The sequence below is a fragment of the Magnolia sinica genome, chromosome 5 (genome assembly GCF_029962835.1).
Source record: "Magnolia sinica isolate HGM2019 chromosome 5, MsV1, whole genome shotgun sequence".
NCBI lineage: Eukaryota > Viridiplantae > Streptophyta > Magnoliopsida > Magnoliales > Magnoliaceae > Magnolia > Magnolia sinica.
The window spans coordinates 3995005-4013857 of NC_080577.1; the positions used below are offsets into that span (position 1 = coordinate 3995005).

At 38.9% G+C, this 18853-nt stretch overlaps 2 protein-coding genes across 2 annotated transcripts; both read right to left on the reverse strand.

Moving 5' to 3' along the window:
• Window positions 1-239: 239 nt before the first annotated feature.
• LOC131245170 (cytochrome b561 and DOMON domain-containing protein At3g61750-like) lies at window positions 240-7457 on the reverse strand. Its single transcript, XM_058244440.1, has 4 exons — window positions 7015-7457; window positions 3080-3476; window positions 1592-1875; window positions 240-841 (listed from the first exon to the last, which is right to left on the reverse strand). Exons 1-4 carry the CDS (start codon window positions 7225-7227, stop codon window positions 566-568), a joined length of 1170 nt encoding a protein of 389 aa, XP_058100423.1. The 5' UTR covers window positions 7228-7457; the 3' UTR covers window positions 240-565.
• A 5715-nt stretch (window positions 7458-13172) lies between these two features.
• On the reverse strand, window positions 13173-18394 carry LOC131247188 (uncharacterized). Its single transcript, XM_058247613.1, has 2 exons — window positions 18197-18394; window positions 13173-14338 (listed from the first exon to the last, which is right to left on the reverse strand). The coding sequence occupies exons 1-2, from the start codon at window positions 18248-18250 to the stop codon at window positions 13688-13690; spliced, it is 705 nt and encodes a 234-aa protein (XP_058103596.1). The 5' UTR covers window positions 18251-18394; the 3' UTR covers window positions 13173-13687.
• Window positions 18395-18853: the final 459 nt, after the last annotated feature.

The following is an 18853-nucleotide window of genomic DNA, read 5'->3' on the forward strand; positions in this document are numbered from 1 at the left end:
GATAGGGGTCTGTGGCCTTTGGATTGATGAAACTCACCACCAACATCATGACCCAAAAAGCAACTCTACAAAAGCGGCCCCACGTCACAAACATACAGCACCCGATCATTTAAACTCCCCTCACATTCCAAAAACTGGTCGGATTAAATATTCATGCCTTCACAACAAGGGCTGGCTCAAGCGTTACGACTCATCTTACTAAGAGCTGTGCTCACTGCTCTTTTCATTAGCAAGCCTCAAACACGAATTCTAACATTTTATATCTGCATCTGTCAAATGAATCATCTGGTGGGTGAGGGAAGAACCAGCATTGTTTCGGCCCCCACAAAAAGGGGAAAAGAAAAAGGTGACTATTTCCATAAAATCAATACAACAACTACTCACTCTTTCCTTAAATACACTCTCCACAGGAAATGCACACCTCAAAAACACTACCAAAATCACTGCCTTAGCATACTAGTGCACAACATATTCTATTGGAGGAATGCTGCCAACATCTGCTGAAGAAAACTCAGACCTTTACCTTGAGATCTCCAATATCGCCTTCTTTTCCCTCCAGGAATTCTTATTGAGGTGGCATTTGGAAGCTTGGGGGTTCAGCTGCCTTCTTGGGTCCTCTGAGGCACAGCATCACTTCTAATACAGAAACTGTGATTATGATGACAGCAAGGCAAAACCCATAACCTCCTTTCCAACCATTTCCTGCACCTCCAACTTGAATCCCGAGGACGATATTCACTGCTGCTAGGAAGAGTGCAATCCTTCCAACCCAGTGGTGGTACCAGTTCCAGTACCTACGAACCTTGGAGTCTTTCTCAGGTCGCAAGAAGAAGGCTAGCACCTGATAAATTCAAGAAGCAAATGTGGTCAGACTAATCTGCCTTGGACAATGTGTTTAAAAACTCGTGGTGAACAAGTACATCGGTGGCAAAATAAAAGAGAGAGCAAAGAATTTTGGGTGACAAATTCCTGTGCCGGAGGTACTGTTCGGCAACATATCCAAATCACGGCTTGTGGATCTTCCCAAAGGCACCAAGGGGGTGTTTGGGAATGTGAAAATCCCTAGAGACGATATCAGTTTCCATGGAGACTCGGTTGTCCTTTGTTTGAGAACAACTAGCCTTGGAAGCCGATTGCCATTTCTCAGCTTTTCCTCAAAAACTGTAGACATTCATTCTCCCAAAAACCAGGAATTAGCCATGCATGGGATCTACGTAAAACTAGAACCCAAAACTAACTACGGATGGAAAATCGAAATCCATAGTTTTTCATTTCCAGAGGATTCCAGATTCCAGCTTACATTTCTTTCTTTCTTTCTTTCTTTGCATTTTTTTTTTTTCCTGAAAAGTGGATTCGAGGTTGCATTTCCTATCCATTTTACATAACCACAATTGTGTTTGGGCAGCATGGCAAACACAACCCACAGTTAGCAGGCCGCCTTTTCCACCTCCCATCAGAGGACAGATAACAGAGGAAGTTTCAAATCCAACCATGATCTGGTGCATGGGCCTTATATTGCCCTTGGAAATGGCAAGTGCTCTACATAGCTAACAAAATTACTTGAGCATGCGCATGGTGAGAGATCACAGACCTGAAGAATAGCAAGCACAAAGACAAAAATTCCAAGGCCTCTGTGTGCCAAGACATTCACATGCAGTTTATTATATAGTGAAACCCCAGCCACCAAACTCGCAAGTGCAATGAGAAACCCAGCAAACTGAATGACCGCGTGAAGATAATACCACAGTGGATCAAATTGCCTAAAGTATCTTGCAAAAATTGCCCCTACTGGTAAGAGCACACCCCATGCAAATATAGCCAATGCTCCATGGGCTTTCTTCAGCTGGTGAGGGTAGGAAGAAATGGACGAAGTGCCTGTAACAGAATAATTCCAATATCAATTACAGTAACTTGCATTTGCATGGGAATATAAGCTCTTGTGTTGCCATTAGGTATCACCATCTCCATCCAAAACGTATATGAAAAAGGAAAGAATGGAGCAGAGAATAGCAGAGGTTGATGACTAATTGAAATATGAAGATACATAACAAAAGGCTTGACAGCTATAAACATTAGAAAGATATTTCATGGCCAGTAAATACAGTTCCAACAACCCATGAGAAACTTGATCCAGAAGCATCCCTCAAATCAGACAGCAGCTGATTTAGTTGCATAACAAAATTAGAAAGAAAAAAAGTACCTGTTGTGAGTCTTATAGCGGGCAAGAAGTGACTGGTCAGCACCCCATGGTACATAAGGACTAAAGTGAACACTAAAGCTAGTCAAGATTCATAACTTGTGTGAGAAGAATGCACACTACACTCATTCCTTGTCCCCATTGCAATCTCTCTAGTACCATGAGAAAAAAAAAAAAAGGCTCCTCGTACCATTTTTCACTTTTCGAGACCAAATAAAGTGAACACTAAAGCTGGTCAATATTCATAACTTGTGGAGGAAACGCTAGCGGAATATGTTTCAGAGGAAAAAAAATGAACAAATTCCTTCCTTTCCCCATCTTTTTTTTTTTGAGAAATTCCTTTCCCCATTGTTTCCCGAGTTTTCTCAGTCCTCACTACTCCTTCACGAAACTTTCACACATGGTTTTAAGACCCTTCCAAGTCACAACTCGTCCGAGTTGACTTGGCCTCGGAGGCACCTGATCCGGTTCAAGACAGTGTAAGAAAAGAAAATAAAAGAAAACAAAGATGCCTCACCATGTGTATAAAAGTTAATTTCCAATATCAGTTATAAGTACAACACATTCAAAGGTTGCTCATTATACAGAGGGAATGGTGACATTACAAATTAATAACTAATGTGCCCTTTATCTCCTGATTGATTTAGCTAACAAGCACTACTGAATGTTCCACCTAATAAGGTAAGGAATATAAGTTAGGCCATGCCAGCATCTATGCCTTTAAAAGCACGGACAAGAATACAAACTGTCATGGGATGCATGGGTGGGTTTAATGATAGTGAAATGCATGTTATAAATTCTTCAAGTTGCTTTAGTGGTCTGCATGCAAAAACAGTTATCTAGCCCGAAACAAACCAAGAACAATTACAGAGAGGAACAAACCTGCTGAGAAGTCAAAGAAAACACTTGTTTTATCTTCATGTTCTTTTAAACGGTAGTGGTGAGGAGTGGCAGCCCCAAAGGCGAATAGGAGTGATTGCTGAGTGATAGGAGCTAAAAACTTCAATTGAAATGCCAAGTATATGGTGGCTCCGTTAAGAACAACAGCAGGTGAAACATCAGTGCCTAGCAATTGGCCCTCGTTTACTCTGACTTCCGATGAAGACTGACCACGCAAGAAGTACTGTCTGATATGTGCTCTGCTTTCTTTACCAATCCAACCCACCATAGCACTCGAACCCACCATCATTCCATCTCTTGAAAATCCCAACCCAACCCATCCGCTGGTATATACGGCAGATAGTACAATGTTCAAAACATTATCTGGGGCTTTTGAGTACTGGAACAGAACATTAAGACATCATAAAAAGGATTTACATCTTGAATAAAGTACTAGATACATCAACTGCACAAGAAAGAAACACATGAAGGATCATTTTCTAGAGGTTGGCCTGCCGCACATGCACCCACTCCTCGCATGCACCTTTACACACAGCACATGTGCCAACATGGACAGTGCATATGACAACTGACTAGTGCATGAGGTGGGACCAGCCATGAAGATGAACACTCACATGCACACGCACACGCAAAGGTGGTTGAATCATCAGGTAAACAACACATGTACATTGAATGTGGACCATTGGCAAGTTCTTTTAATCCATAAGCAGCCCAACTGATGAGTCAACCAGCCTACACATAAGTCCATCTTCATGATCAGGACCAACTTACACACACGTCAGATGTCCCACACACTTGACAGGTTTTCATGAGTGCTGCTTGTGGGGCTAGCAAACCTCCATTTTCAAATGATTCTGGATCTTTACAAGTCCTACATTACCTTTTATGTCATATTCTTCATGCACCTCAACTCAAAAGAACATTTCAGTGTTTTAAATAGCTACACCGTGCAGTGTGCAGCTTACGCTACATAGCGTAGCTTAGCTTAACGCTACATAGCTCATGAAAATCGCTTAAGTCGTATGTAGTCTATGCTATATGATAATTTGCATACGCTACACGCTACAGAGACTATATGCTACACGCTATGTAGCTTACATTACTAGTTATTTTTCACTACAACATTAAAATCAATTAATGTTTTCAATGATTTATAACAATTTTCTATTTTCAATAATTAAAAAAAAAAAAAAAAGATAATTTTTTCAATGCTTTTAGTAAAATAATATAAGTAACAATATTAAATCAGTTTTGTTGCTCTTCTTTACTTTATACTTAATCATTGTCCTTTCTTATTACTTTAGGCTGCATTTGGTTGCACCAAATATCATGCAATTTTATTAAATTTCATTATTAATCAGTATAATTTGGTGCGGCATATCATGAAATTGGTGTAACCAAGCACAACCTTGAATAAAAATCTAGTAGCGTGTAGCTTATGATACACGCTATGTAGCTTACGCCTCACGCTTTAGAGGGGTGAGTGCTACACTACACACTATTCGCTATTTAAAACACTAGAACATTTTAAGCTCATGAAACAGGGTCTAGGTCCATGGCTCAGTGGTAGATAGACTTTGTTTCAACACTGAGACCATAGGATAGAGTGCCCATGTGTTGAGGGTGTTGTGTGAGTGTTTGTGGTGTGGGTGTGTGTAAAAAAAATGCTCGTGAAACAAATCAAACATGGTACACAAGCATATGCAGCACACATGAGAGCGCCAACTTGAAAGTGATGCAGATGAAACTCAGGCAACACAAACGAAGCACTACAAAAATCCCTAAGTACTGTCAGTGTACCAATCATCTGTCAAAATTAAGCTTATGCATATAATGTATGTACATGTCATCATCTACCAAATCCTGCCTGCAGGTACAATCTCCATATCTAGATTCCTAGAATAACGGGATTTGGCAGTTCCACATATGTGTGGAGCCCTGCCCATCCACATGCATAAAACCTACCAATATGGAGCACGTTTCGAGATCTGAGCTTTCCATCTAGTTGGAAATAATGCTTATTCTACATATTTCAAAGATCGTTGAAATAATTTTCTAGCCGTCCATTTGTTTTTTATGTTGTGACCCACCTGAGGTGTGAAATGGCCAGATTTTTAGGCCAAAATATCTAAACAGTGTAGCCCACCTGATGGAAACTTGATACATATCCATATTAGTAGATGTGCCTGAATGTGGCTATGGATATGGAATTAGCAAACCTCCTGGTCCAAAATATTCCTCTCTAATATAATGTAATTTCCTATGAATCTTTTCAGAAAAAGATCCTTCTTAGAGATATCTCCTGATGGAATCTTGATACATATCCATATTAGCAGATGTGCCTGCATGTGGCTATGGATGTGGAATTAGCAAACAATCCCGGTCCAAAATATTTCTCTATAATATAATGTAATTTCCTATGAATCTTTTCAGAAAAAGATCCTTCTTAGAGATATCTCAAAATTTAATATGTTAGATAAACAATAATTCAAATGGTCAGAAGATAAGGCAATGGGGTGCAAAATATAGAAGCCGTTTCCATACAAGCCCTTCTAACTTTTTACGGACATGTTTGAGAGCCACTTAAAATTGAGTTCATCTCAATTTAGTTAATTATTAATTATGTATTAGGGTTCATAGTTTATATAAATTGTTGGTTAACAGTTTTTAATCCCAACCAAAGAATTGATTTCTAATACATAACTACAATTAATTAAAATGAGATTGAACTCATATAAGTGACACCCAAACAGGCCCTAAGTAAAGATGCAATCAGAAGCCATTAACTGAAGCGACCAGAACAAGTTCTCTCAAATTGATAATAGCAATAATAACCTTACCGGTAACTGTACCCAAATCCAGATATTTTTGGGTATGTGTCAAGATCCATGCAGCCAGCATGATTTTTGGGCCTTTTGGATTTGGAATCCAAATCCAGGCCAAAATCTTGTGTTTGGCCCCTAGAATTTGGTGGATTCCAAATTCCTAAAAAGGCCACTTTTCGACTCCTCTTTAAAAGCTGGGTTTCAAAATCCAAAGATTTTCAGTCCCCACCAACAATCATATTTCAAATGGCTCTCTTGCTCTCTCTATAAACAAGAGAGTGTAGTGTTGACACAAGCACCAAGGAAAGGAAATACTTGCACATGTTTGTTTTACTGGAGAAACTATGAAGGGAACTGCTTTCTCTTTCCATTTGCTAGTGTTTAGATAGCAATTTTCAAAGGGAAACCTCTTTTACCTCCAATTTTTGCCATTTAAAACGTCCCATCAGAGGGAACCTCTTTTCTCACCAATTGACTTCTCAGAGAAGGTTTTACTCCCTTTCTGATGAAAGGAAATCTATTTCCTTCTCTTTTTATATTTATCAAACAGAGAAAATGTCATCTCAAAAGAAAAATGTTTGCTTTCCTTAATTTTCCTTCATTTTCCTTAGATCCAAAGAGGCCCTAGATTGAAAATCCAGTTTTCCAAACAAAGTTTCTGGGTTCCGCACATTTAAAATACATGTTGACAAACAAAACTGCAGAATGAAAATCTCAGGGATTTCAAAACCCGGATTTGGATTCTAAAGTAAAAATCCAAATCCAATCCAAATCCATGCTGCCAAACAACCCTTATGGTAAAACCGAAGTAAAAAGTTGCAGTATCTATTTACCATAAGTAGAAAGAATGGATGCCGATATCAATAAGAGCAGACATAGGTAGCGATTCCCTAATGTGAATGAAATACAAAAAGTAGAAAACAAAGTTCCAAGAAATACGTATTCCGTGAATCTCAGTTCGAATCCAAGAAATGATTAGAAAGAACCGGAATGATCCGAATTCAAGCAAACAGCATTTCTCCACAAAACCAAGGGCAGAAACCGCAATTCAATCAGGTAAAACAACAAAACGGAGAGGTAAAACCCTCTTACCCGCAGGACGAACGTATTCCAAACAGGTCTGCAGGTGAGAGCAGAGGAAGAATTGAAAGGGAATGGAAGGAAGCTGCTCAGATCGGAATCGCAGCTGTCCGTCTGTGCTTCGACAGCTCTGATCTCATCATCCAACGAGAGGAGGAGGAGAACGGCGAAGGCAGAAGCGCGGAAGAACATATGCGGCGACACCGTTCGTATTTCTCCTGCCATGGGGATCGGATGGAAGGAGATCTATTGTTTTGGGGGGAATGATTAGGGTTAGGAAGAAAGAGAATCTTAGGTGAAGTGGGGTTTGGAAGCGGTTGGAAAGTTGCAGTCTCTTGCATTTCAAGAATCCCATGATGGTGGTGGTGGTGGTGGTGGTAGGAGGTAGGTCGATGTAGGGACTGCCCATCCATCGCTCGCGCCATTTTTCAACCGCAACACAGCTTCTCTCTCAAAGAGGAGTGTTATATATATATAATAATAAGTCTGCTTATGACACTTGATACGCAGGCACTCAGAAATTGCACACGTAGCGTATATTAGTTCAAATAAAACCGACTAGACACTGCCCCACCTTACTGTCTCAAGATCGATTGGTTGAACAATCCTAACCTCTGATCTGTGGACACTTGTTTGTGGAAACAGGACAGGTGGATTTTTTTTTTAATGTTTTTCATTTTTAACCGTCCAATAACTTTTTATTTTTTTTGTCAGCTTGTTAGTACACCCCACTGTCAGTTCACACATCACTGTTACCCACCCCCACTAGGAATCGATGCCAAGACCCCGGTGTTGAAACGAGGTATCTTTCGCTCAGTCTAGCACTTGAGCTATAGAGTAGGGTGTAACCGTCCAATATATTCCCCCAATCCAAATGGTTAGACAATCTAACGAGCTTAATTTTGGGTCCATGTCAACACCGGGTACTGAAATTTGGACTTTTTAATTTGACTACTCGTATGACACGTGTTTTCTAAGTAACTGCGTATCATCCATCACTAGCGGCCAGAGTATCAAAGTTCCCTGCAGGGAATGAGTTTTGCTAGGGTACAGTGGCGGTGTACCAGAGTATGATAGGGTGGCTAGTTTTGTCCAGTGGATTTCATTTTTAAATGATGATCGGAACCGTTCATGTTATGAATTATATGATACTGTGTCCATGGTAGAAAAATTGAACAGGCTTTTATGTATGAAGACAAATTTTTAATGGCTCGTAATCAAATACAAGATTCAAATGTCAGGATCATTAATGAAGCATAATTATAATATTATAGCTTATACGTGGTGGTATTAATAATATGAACGGTTCAGATCAATCTAAGAATGCAATCCGGGAACGGAAACCAGAGACCGTACCATACTATGTTACTGGTGCACCGTACCTAGCACAACCCACTAGGATTACGAACGGGACTGGAGCGCGGGAAAGGGTTATCTCAGTGAGAGCTCATTACCTGTAGTCAACATCAATTACTGGTACCGGATCATCCATCTTTCTCACCGATATATCACTCGTGTAGGACACCCATGCCATGAAAATAGTAGGCCCTGCTGGGAAGATCACCTGAACAAAAATCAGGTGGGTCCAATCATCAAATGGTCCAAAAATTCAGAATATGTGGACAACTCACGGTCCAACTCAGCCTACAGGTATGCCCCCCCTAATGAGTAGATTAACTTGATACGTGATCTTGATGATGAGACCTACCATTTTATGGTAAGGATGTCCTAAAAAAACGTAGAGTGTTATTGGGAAAGCTATTCAGCACCAAAGGTTGTTGGGTCTCCCTCGTTGCGGTGAAGGACCTAAAGTAGGCGGGCTGTATTGAGCCTCGAAATTTCTACAATGCCAAGCGGTAGGGTCCGGGTCAAGTCCTGGAAAGATAAGCATGGATAATTTAGTTGTTTGGGTCTCTTCTTGGGTCTGGAGTCTTTTTAGGGGGTGTTTGAATCATAAGTTGCTAAAGATAACTATTTATGCCTCAAGATCCTTGCATTTGCGGCCCACCTAAGGTTCAAAGTTTCAACTTTTTTTAAAAATTAAAGTATATATTTTAATGGGTTCATTATAATAATTCTAACAAATATTACAAACATATATAAATTTAGGATATAAAAGCTATTTAGCTAACCAAATCCAAGTCCTACTAATATTACAAGAATTTCAATGCCTTCTAAATGCAAGCTCCTGCGAAGAAGATTTGGATTCAATGTATTTCAACTAAACACAAATGAAGATTCGGCATCACCTTTATTCAAATATAATTACGATTTAGATTTTAATGAATTTCAAACCCAAGCTCTCGAGTGGGCCTTTAAGTAAAAAAAAAGTTACTTATAATTGAAGATAAACTAAAATGTACTCATCATTAATAAGTTACCTTTTCTACTTATACCAGTAGGTAAGTATTTTATTTAAGTAAGCTTGATTTATAATTTTTATTTAAAGTTACTAAATGCCCATTTCACAAAATAAGTTACTTTTTATACTCAAAGTAGTAGATAAATAACTTATTTTTGAGATAATTAAGTTTTGATTATGTTCAATTATAAATAATTTTTTCATTTAAAATTACATAATCAATTCAAATTAACAAATATAAACCAAAATAAATTACTTGACGCATGAATAGCTACTTGAAGCATTAGTGGCTTATCTTAAGTAACTTAAGATCCAATTGCTATCTTAATGTCTACGTCTTGCCTTTTAGATTTTGAGTGTCCATCCAAAACTCCTTAGGTCCTTCGACATTTATTTTGAGTTGGGTTAGGATAGGGGTTGAACCTTAGCCAGGTTCATCAAAATTGGAGTATTTATGAGGCCAGAACTCATAAACACACAAGGATGGATTATGTTTGCTGCTTTAATACATGAAGTGTGAACATGGGCTTTCTTACATAGGCTTGATTTAGTAAGCCTCTTTCCGGTTGCCGTAATGTGTGTCTAACATCTACCTGATCAGCTAGATGCACCGTTCCATGCTAGCCACGGGCTTAAAAATCAAGTCAATTCATGACTTAGGTGGGCCACGCCACATACAACAGTTGAGAGGGGTTACCCTCCCATTAAAACCTTTATAATTATTTATTGGGCCCATCGAGATGTGGTTCACAAATCCAGACCATCCATTGTACAAGTCCCAATTGGATGTGGGGTCATATCAAGTTTCAGCCACATCCAAAACTAAGGTGGGCCCTACCAAGTGTTTTTATATGTTTTAGGAATGTCTTCGTATGTTTTTAGATGGTATGACTAGGGGTGTACATCGAGTCAAATCGAGTCAAGCTTGACTCGGTTCGGCCACTAGCGGACCTCAACTCGAACTCAGCTTGGCTCGGTCCTCGAGCCTGACTGGCTTGCTCGACTCGGTTCGGTCAGCAACTCGGGCCAGTTCGAACCGAGTTCGCCATTGTGGCATTTTTACAAACACCTGGACTGCACTTTCAAAATCTCAATGTATTTGAGACAACAGCAATGGTTTTACATTTATTTTATCAAACACATTCTACGTAACATAAAAATCAAGAAAAAAAGGGTGTTGGTTTCATATACATACCTTCCTTGCCACCGGCCACACTTCTTTGAGTCATTTCATCAAACGCTTGGTGAGCAACATTGATATCAAAGTAATTGAATCACCGAACTGGTTCAATCTGAGTCAAGTCGAGCTGGGGCCAGCTCGAACTCAAAAAATCAGCTCGAACTCAACTTTGAACTGAGTCAAATCGAGCTTTTTCGAGTCAAGTCAAGCGAGCTGACCGAGCTAGCTCAGTTCATGTACGCCTCTAGGTATGACCCACATGAGTTCCATATACGGCTGATTTTTGGGATATCCCATAACCTAAGGTGGACCCATCAAACACAGTGTTAATTTTTGACAAACATCACGGTGGGGCCCACATAGCTTGAACTCATAGTAACATTTATACACACACACACACACACACACACACACACACACACACACACGGAAACACTCACCTGCGAACCAGTTCGTACGTACTACGTACGAACAATTTTGAGAACCCATCATACGTGATGTGGATCCAAAATCTGAACCGTTCATGTGAAGCAGCACCTCGTGAAACCCCCAAGGACCAAGTTTTACTTTGATCTAAAACTTTGATGGGCCATGAAGAATGAAAACAGTTTCCTCCCTTGATTTGCATTTCTCTTTGCTATGGCCCACCAGAATTTTAGATCAGGGTGAAAATTTGTTACAGGGGTTTTCATGGGATTCCGCATCACATGGACCGTTCAGATTAGACAACCATGACACATGTGCAAAGGTGTGCACGTGCGTAGGTGCGCAGGGGAGCATGACTATATATGTATATATATAGTTGCACCAGATAATAAGATAATAATACTTGTAAGGATTTTGTGCTCTCATTGCGGGTCAACTTGAATAAAGGAGAAGAGTGGTGTTACATTGGTCCCTGCAGTGAAACTTTGATCATGACTTTTATGTCAATTTTAAAAGGATGACATTTCAAGTTTGGTTGTACCAAATATTTCTTGATACGTTGAACAAGGTACGTAGGGATGCGTAATCATCACATTTCATGACTTTCTGTTTTAACCAAATGCACCCTAATTCTTTAAAAACCTGAATCCAGTGGTGGAGCTTTTTTGGACCGGAATCAGCTACCAGAAAAGGCTGATTTTCGGGTGTTTCAAGGCAACCCCAGATGATGAATGGTCCAGATCCCATGGATCTGAGCCAAATTAGCATGTGTGCCCCAAAGGCTCCATCTCGTGGCACAAACAAGGTAGATCACACGGCCAATATCAATCTAGGTTCCACTTGATGCGAACATGATTTTTAAGCATAATCTGTTAGTGTGAGCACTAAAGCAATGAAGATCTGGGCCGTTCATCAGTATGCCTCCACCATGATCATACCCTGAGATTTGTGTTAAATCCGGACCTTCTGTCCTTGTGTGGACACTTGATCTGCAGGTCGGACTGACTTTTTGGCCAGAGCATGTTCGTGGTTGGCAGCACCCAATGAACAATCTTGATCTTGCTAAATTAATCTTATCCCACGTCAATGTAACACCATATTACCAGTAAAGCATGGCATTAATCTTATCCCACGTCAACAGAGACAATCCCTGCCATGGATAATAATTATGTTGTTTTGAATCTCATCCAACCTAATCCCTTCTAATCGCACCACCCAAACACGCCCTAAGGGCCTGTTTGGCCGGACCGATCCCACGGTATTAGGTGGGATGGTATTCAAAAAAACATCATTATTACCCATGGCAGGGACTGCTCCTGTAACCATGGGATAAGCTTAATTCCCATTTTTGTCTGCAATGCGGTTGTACATTGAAAGGATATACCCACCATCATTTGAAATTATTTACAATAACACACATATGTTACATCTAAACTGTTCATTTGTTTTGTAACCTCATTTTATGGAATGGACTTAAAAATGAAGCAGATCCAAAACTTATGTGGCCCTAAAGAAGTTTTCAACGGTAAATATTCAATCCCCATTGCTTTCTATGGTGGGGTCCACTTGAGCTTTAGATCTACCTGGATTTTTGGCCCATGCTCTAAAATAATCTCAAAAAATGGGTAGACGGTGTGGATATAGCCCACACATCATGGTGGGACCTACACAACTTGCTAACATTGAGTGATATTAGCACAGGACCCGATACGATTCCATCTAGCCTACTTCCAAGCTTTTCCACTCTTCCCAAACATGGAGTGGAATTGGCACAGGACCTGATGCAATTCCATCCCACCAAAGCCCATCTAATCCAGCCGGCCAAACAGGCCCTAAACCAAACACCCCTTCCAATCTCAAAGAGGACTCAGTCCCAGTTGACTCAGATCAGCCAGAAAATGGGTACATTCATACAATAGACCGGTCCCATTCAACACTTGATAAGTAAAAATTTCTTTGCTGCAGGAAAAGTCTTTTTAACTTTTTTCCTTTTTAGTTCAGAGATACTATGAATACAGTAAAATAATATTTATAAAGGTAAGACAACCAAAAACTAAATCCAAACCACACACACAGACGTCTCTACCATTTCAACAAACAAGCTGAAGACGTTTTACTTTTTTAAAATAATGTCCTTATATATTTCCTTTCAAAAAAGACAACTGTAATGAGAATCCATAAATCTTTTAAAAGGCAAAACAATCTTAGCATTCAAGCAAGCCTGCTTAAACAAACACCATTAATGAAAAACAAATGAATGATCTTCTCCCATTATTATTTGCTTCTAAAAAAATTTCTTGGCCTGATACTTCATTGCTCAATGCTAGGTATCAAAACCATATTACCCTACATGGGCTTTTATATAACAAAACTCTGTTTTTTTTTTCCTGTGGCAGAAAAAAGATCCCAGACCATCCGAATCCCACTTCCCTACACATGTGGCACTTGTGTTTAATTCCAGTTCGTTCATCAGGTGGGCCCAACTTTGTATGTGCCATGGACTGAAAATCAGGCCAGTTGGTTCATCTATATGTGAATCACAACTTGATTCTTTTTAGCCATCCTTTAAAAAAGAAACACCTTCAAAAGGAGTTGGCATGATTTTTTGGGCCGCATGATACTTGCAGTTCAACACATCAAATGAACGAATTAGATCTTATACATATGCCACATTAGCATCATAGGAGAGTAGTGTCCAAGTGGGCCATTTCATCTCTCTAAATGAACCTAGGCACCCTAAAGATGTGCTCCTCCCCACTAACCTCATCAACCTTCACAATCCAATTGCTCTTGCGTGGGGTCCTCACTCTTTCCACACCAGCTTTCCTCTCCCTTTTTCCAAACTCATCACTCTTTCCTATCATGGTCACTTCCATACCCTTCCCTATGGGATGCTTCATTGATCTAACGGCTCCCATCATCCCACTCATATGGCCACCTAGACCTTTTCTCCCTCCCACTAGATTGTTGGCCACCACCACAGACCTCCTCGGATTAACATCCAACAGCTGAAGCAATGCCGAGTAGTTATGGGTCTTGCAGTCGACGAGGGAGAAGTCGATGTTCTTGTACTCTAGCAATAGCTCGAGCGGGTCACCCACCTTGAATTCGACAATGTCCTTGAGGCCTGAGTCCTTGATAGACTGCTTCAATTCTGGTAGTGCCTGCGCTTCTGGGACAATGCAGACAAGCCGACCGCCCGTTTGGCGGGCCGCAACCGCCAGGGCTATTGTCATTTTGGAGACGCCAAATGAGACTTCCACAATGAGCTGCGCGCACATGCCAGCCGCTAGGGCTGAAATGAACTCGTTGGTCGCCGGCTCGGCAGATTTGAATGAATTGTGATGGCGTTCATAGTCGAATTTGCACTGCATGGATAAGGGAAAGATAAACATTGTTAATGCATTCTACTCATTTGATAATTTTTTAATGAACTGAAAAGAAGAAGGAAATCGATTCTCTTCTTAGCTTATTGTTACTATTAACCTTTTGACATTTCTATTAAAAATAATTCTCGTGACCAATTAAAAAATGCTTTTATAATTCTTATTACAAGACTTTTAGATCATATATTTTATTTATTTTCTTAACCACTCTTGTGAAAGAAAAAAAAATCATTTAAAAAAACTACTATATATAGATTTTCATTATCAAAATAATCAGGTTACCATTAACCTTTTAACATTTCTATTGAAAACAACTTCATAACTAATAAAAGATCACTTCATCAATTTTAATTTCAAAATTTTTTATTATTGGTTTTTCATTTCTATTTTTCACATTAACCAATCCACAAATCCAATCTTAAATCATAGAAATTTGTTGCAAGTCCTGTAGAGTAAAGAAGGATGTTGCGTGAACAAGGAATTTCACTTGCACTTATTGGTATTAAAATCATTTGATCTTGATTGGTTAGTAGTGATAATCATGGGTGCGGCCTACAATTAAAAAAAGGTCAGTTGTGGGGCCCACCGGCATAACAAGTGGTGGTCCTAACATTGGACACGTGTCGGGTATCAACATCATTCAGGTGTAACAATCCCTTGATTAGGAAATTCAATGAAGTGATTAGACGATGTGGATATGGTCCTGGCAGTAGAACTTTAAATGGTCAGTTGGACCACTCAACCCGTCATGGATGGACGTGGATTGTCTGCAGACCCAGCCACTAGGAATATCCCTAGTGACCCAACGCCGTGGGGCCCACGTTGATGTATGTGCCCACAAAAATGAGGTAGATCCAAAGCTCAAGTGAACCACACCAAAGGGAAGAGTGGGGATGATGCCTTGTAACCTTTGTAGGGCCCACCATGGTGTTTAGTTGTTATCCAACATGCTCAAAAGGTCACACATATGTCGATGAAGGGAAAACACAAATATCTGCTTGATCCAAAGCTTCCGTGGCCCCTTAGAAATTTTCAGTCGTAGGCGCTCAATCCCAAGTGTTTTCTATGGTGTTGTCCACTCGAGCTTTGGATCTGTCTCATTTTTGAAATCATGCATTAAAATGATTTGGTAAAATGAATGGACGGAGCGGATATAACACATACATCATGGTGGGCCCCACAGATACCGGTTCACAATGCATTCCACTATTCATGGATCTGGTTCAGGCCAAAACATGAGAGCCATAAATGAGTCGGGTTGACTACTACCCGACTAGCCAACCTTACAATGGAACATAGGTCTCACATCCATGTGATCCAAAAAAAAAAAACACAGGATTGTAAGAATTCTAACCGTCCAATAGATGATCAGCAAAACAACGGTTAGGAGACAGAAATACAGCTATGGTCCACATTCAACCCATTCTATTAAATATTTTGCACTTGGTTGAATTTGGACCATTGTAATATCTTTGATGTTGCTATCTATTTCAGGGTTATATATTTTAAGGGTTAGAATCTCCGTCTCCTTTGTTGCATGACCATCAATCTATATAAACAGTAGGCCCCATGATGAAGATCACCTAGCACAAAAAGCAGGCTGATTCACTTATCAAGTGGTCCACACTATGGAAATAAAAGGATGCCCGATGGCCTGACTCAATATATAGGTGTAGTCCATTAAATGAGATGATCCACCAGATTTTTAGGGCAGTGGCCTTTGCTAACTATAGAAATTAAAAAATAAATAAATAAAAGGCTGATTTAAAACTTAGGTGGGCCATAAGACAAGAAACAATAAAATCATGCCTAGGACTTATCATTTCACATGGTATGGATGCTTTGTAATAGCCTGATTTTTTGTGGGTCCCGTCTTCCTAGTGGGCCACATTTAACAAATGAATTAAGTGGCATATACAACATGGTCAGCTCACAGAAAGTGAGAAAGGTTTATTGGTTGGGCATGCCCTCCTAACTATTCCTTATAGTGTGACCCACTTGAGTTTCTGTTCGGACTGACTTTTGGCCCCATCGCTTGTAGCGAATGATTGAGGCGGATATTATGCACGGTGAGTATCAAATCAGGTTGATTTTGTTACAAGTTGATCGGTCAGAGCTGAACATTAGGTTGAGTGGAATCAAGTCGCGTATTTGAGTTATGGATTAGGACATGGCTATTTCTAGCTTTACCCTAGAAAGTAGTATTCTAAAATTAAGAGTCTTCCTTAAATACAATTAAAAATCCTAATTCCATTAGACAATAGGTACTTCATATCTTGTATTGGAAAACTAGCATTATTGGTAAGGACTTTTCTGATTTACCAATGTGCAAATTAAGGATTTGTGTAATGATTATAAGTTACTTAACATCGGCTACATTTGACCATTAATTCTCACGTTTGGTTTATCCACGGTAAAATTATAATGATGATAGTTTTATATTATTTTGATATGAAATCATTACTAAAATATGCCATTACAGTTGCTTGATTAAAATTTTTCAAAAAGTGTAATAATTATAAATTCTTTTACTTTATTTTCTGAATACATGTGCATTTGTCCAATAATTCTTCCATTTGATTTGGCTGTGGCAAAATCACAATGATGACACAATTCCTTTTATTTACAAGAAATTTCAGCAAATCAATTCAAATTAAAGATTTATTTGAATGTAAAAGAAAAAAAATAAAAGAAACGAGAAAATAGATTACTATTTTTATAATGACTATATTGTAATTGTTAGATAACAAGTGACATATTTGATTTTAAAAGAAACAATCATTTTCTAAATACTATAGTTAAATTCTCATGCACTAAATATGAATAACTTTTGCAAGAGCTTCATTTAGATTTCATGCTATCTAAACAAATCTTCTAAAACAGAATATATGATCATCCGTGCTCATGGTACATCTTGAGAAATTACCACAGGATCATCGTGACAATTTTCTTCTCATTGCTTTGTTTTTATTTCCACCATTCAAACAGGCTCTAACAGATCATTTGGATACCTATAAAATTCTTAAGTCATAAAGATATTATTGGTAATCAAATTGCAGAGGCTAAATACATTATAACTAAAAAGATATTATATATAATAGTTGATACACACTCGTGCTATGTGGGGCCCACCATAATATATAAGTACATCCAATCTATCCATCATGTGCTTCCCTTGATGCTCACCTATAGTGTCTTGATTGTCAAATAGATCATATTAGAGGGAAGGATGGGCTGTCAACCATTAAAATCTTTCATATTGCATTTAGGGCCTAATACAGTGGGTGGAGGTCATCCAATTTATCTAGCATGTGCATGTTTTAATGCTCTTCTAAGACAAAAAACAATCAAAATCGTTTTTATATAATTTCTTAATTTTGATAGGATTTATCGTCCCAAGCCCTATGGTACCAACATCTATTTTATACATTGTCAAACACTTCATAAGTTAGCCAAACACATAACTTATTTATATATAAACAAGTTATCACTTAAATCCTGAATGGAATAGCATGTAAATAATTTACACTCGAAACTTTTTTTTCAGGCATCAAGTGCTTATAACTTATAACTTCACTATCTTCCAAATGACCATGTAATGATTATTTTGCATAATCTACTTTTATCTAAATAGTTGTAGATCAAGGAATCCAAATTCATTTATCTAAATTGTGTGCATTCAGTGATTAGAAAAACAAAAAACAAAAAAACAAAAAATATTGAAATCCCAATTCGAGTTACATATCTTCCATTTTATGCTAAATTCTAGTTATTATAATAAAATTTTCGAAAGAAAATATTTCTCCAGAGAGAGAGAAGAAGAAGAAGAAAGGGCTGTACCAGTTTCAGTGTATCGAGATAAGCATTGGCGGCTGATTTTGGTGACCATGCCATTCCAAGAATTCAAAAAGAGACTCCCAAAGATGCCCTTCTTCTATCCTTCTCTTGAATTCTCAATCCAAAACCTCGAAAAACAAGGAAAGCTTCTCGTTCGTTCGTTCCCTTGCTTAAGGAGAGAGAAGGAATTTTTTTCTTTCTTTTTTTATAAAAAAGGACGAAAGACGTTTGTTTCTGTCCTTTGGTTACGGGGTTTTGAAATGTAATTTTGGTTTGGGTTTGTTAGAGAGAGAGAGAAATGAGAGGTTCGAGATGGCACGTGTGCCGAAAAATGGGGAACGGATCGATCCCCTCGCCGATACTTCCGTTTGGACTTACGAGTTACGATTATGGAGGAATTATATGATACGTGGTCTGCATTTTCTGCATGGTATGCACCCATTTCCAGTCTCGACAAGTGGGGCCCATGGTTCGGTAATCAAGACCGTTGATTTGTTTTCTTTTATGCCACAGAGGATGGGCTACGCCTCATATTTTTAGTCTTAAATTTGAAGAGAAATACACCGATGGTCCACATTCAACTGAAACAAAGACCGATTATTGACCTTTGAGGTTTCAAATCTTGGAGATGCTTGTGGCCCACCTAAGATTGGAAATGGC

Coding starts and splice junctions, on each gene's coding strand:
- LOC131245170 (XM_058244440.1), bottom strand. CDS start 7,227: ATGGCAGGAGAAATACGAACGGTGTCGCCGCATATGTTCTTCCGCGCT. Junction 1,876..3,079: donor TTTCTTTGACTTCTCAGCAG/GTTTGTTCCTCT, acceptor ATTCTGTTACAG/GCACTTCGTCCATTTCTTCC. Junction 842..1,591: donor TTGTGCTTGCTATTCTTCAG/GTCTGTGATCTC, acceptor TGAATTTATCAG/GTGCTAGCCTTCTTCTTGCG.
- LOC131247188 (XM_058247613.1), bottom strand. CDS start 18,250: ATGGCATGGTCACCAAAATCAGCCGCCAATGCTTATCTCGATACACTG. Junction 14,339..18,196: donor ATCTCGATACACTGAAACTG/GTACAGCCCTTT, acceptor TTATCCATGCAG/TGCAAATTCGACTATGAACG.